At 27.1% G+C, this 904-nt stretch overlaps 1 protein-coding gene across 2 annotated transcripts in view; it reads right to left on the bottom strand.

Annotated features, from left to right (window-relative positions):
- Positions 1–904, bottom strand: part of LOC106471264 (probable ATP-dependent RNA helicase DDX17) — a 34322-nt gene that overhangs the window by 9933 nt on the left and 23485 nt on the right. For both annotated transcript variants that reach the window (XM_013931855.2, XM_013931856.2), the window contains exon 10: positions 479–543. In XM_013931855.2, coding sequence (XP_013787309.1) covers positions 479–543 — 65 coding nt within the window. The remainder of the gene's footprint in view (positions 1–478; positions 544–904) is intronic.

The following is a 904-nucleotide window of genomic DNA, read 5'->3' as shown; positions in this document are numbered from 1 at the left end:
ATTCAGCACACTATATGACACAAAAAAATCAATATTCAGGATTTTTTTTAATAGTTACTTTATAATTAAGAAATTAACTAATGTAATACTAAAATTTGAATCATAATCTTCAATTTGATACCAAACAACTTACTTACATAGGTTCATAAAATAGTAGTTGAATAAAATTTTGATTGTGAATCAACAAATGCAATGACATAGCCTTTGACCAGTGTCAATAGGGTTAAATGTTTTGTTATAAAATTAAAACATAAAATAATAAAATTTAATTTATTAACTATGCTATGATACCAAGTGTATTCGTATACATTAATAACAAAGCAGTTTAATGCAAGTAAAAGGTTGTGACATGTGCATTTTCACCTACTTGTAGCAATGGGGGTTAAAGTAAATGATTTGTAATTATTAATTTAAATCACTATTTTATTTATACTTTAAAAATAACATTCCATAATGAAAACTCTGTAGACTAACATACCCATCTCTTCTCATTCTCTTGGTGAGATCATCCACTTTCTTCTTTGTTTCCACAAAAATCAGTGTCTACAAACAAGAGAAGTAAAACTTGCATTATTTTTACTACAATAAAAATGTTGTAGTTAAATTATACAACAGCATTTGCATAAACTCTTTCAGCACAGGCTCGGTCCCTGGGAACAACCTCGTAACCATTTTCTAAATGTTATAGTTTTCATGCTATTACTTTTAAATCAGTAAGTGAATGGTAAAGAAATTTGGCAGATTATCAGTAAACATAACAATGCTTTCATACACAATATTTTTTCAAAATTAAATCCTCGGATTTATAAAGCAATGATTTTCTCAAGTCTTTTTTTCCCCCTGCATGTTGCTTATCTACCATGCAAAGTAATATTCATTTTAAGATTAAAAATACTTTTATGCA

Source organism: Limulus polyphemus, unplaced genomic scaffold, assembly GCF_000517525.1.
Source record: "Limulus polyphemus unplaced genomic scaffold, Limulus_polyphemus-2.1.2 Scaffold4501, whole genome shotgun sequence".
In the NCBI taxonomy this organism is placed as follows: domain Eukaryota; kingdom Metazoa; phylum Arthropoda; class Merostomata; order Xiphosura; family Limulidae; genus Limulus; species Limulus polyphemus.
Note: the sequence above shows the minus strand (reverse complement) of the source record. Positions and strands in the feature narration are given on the sequence as shown.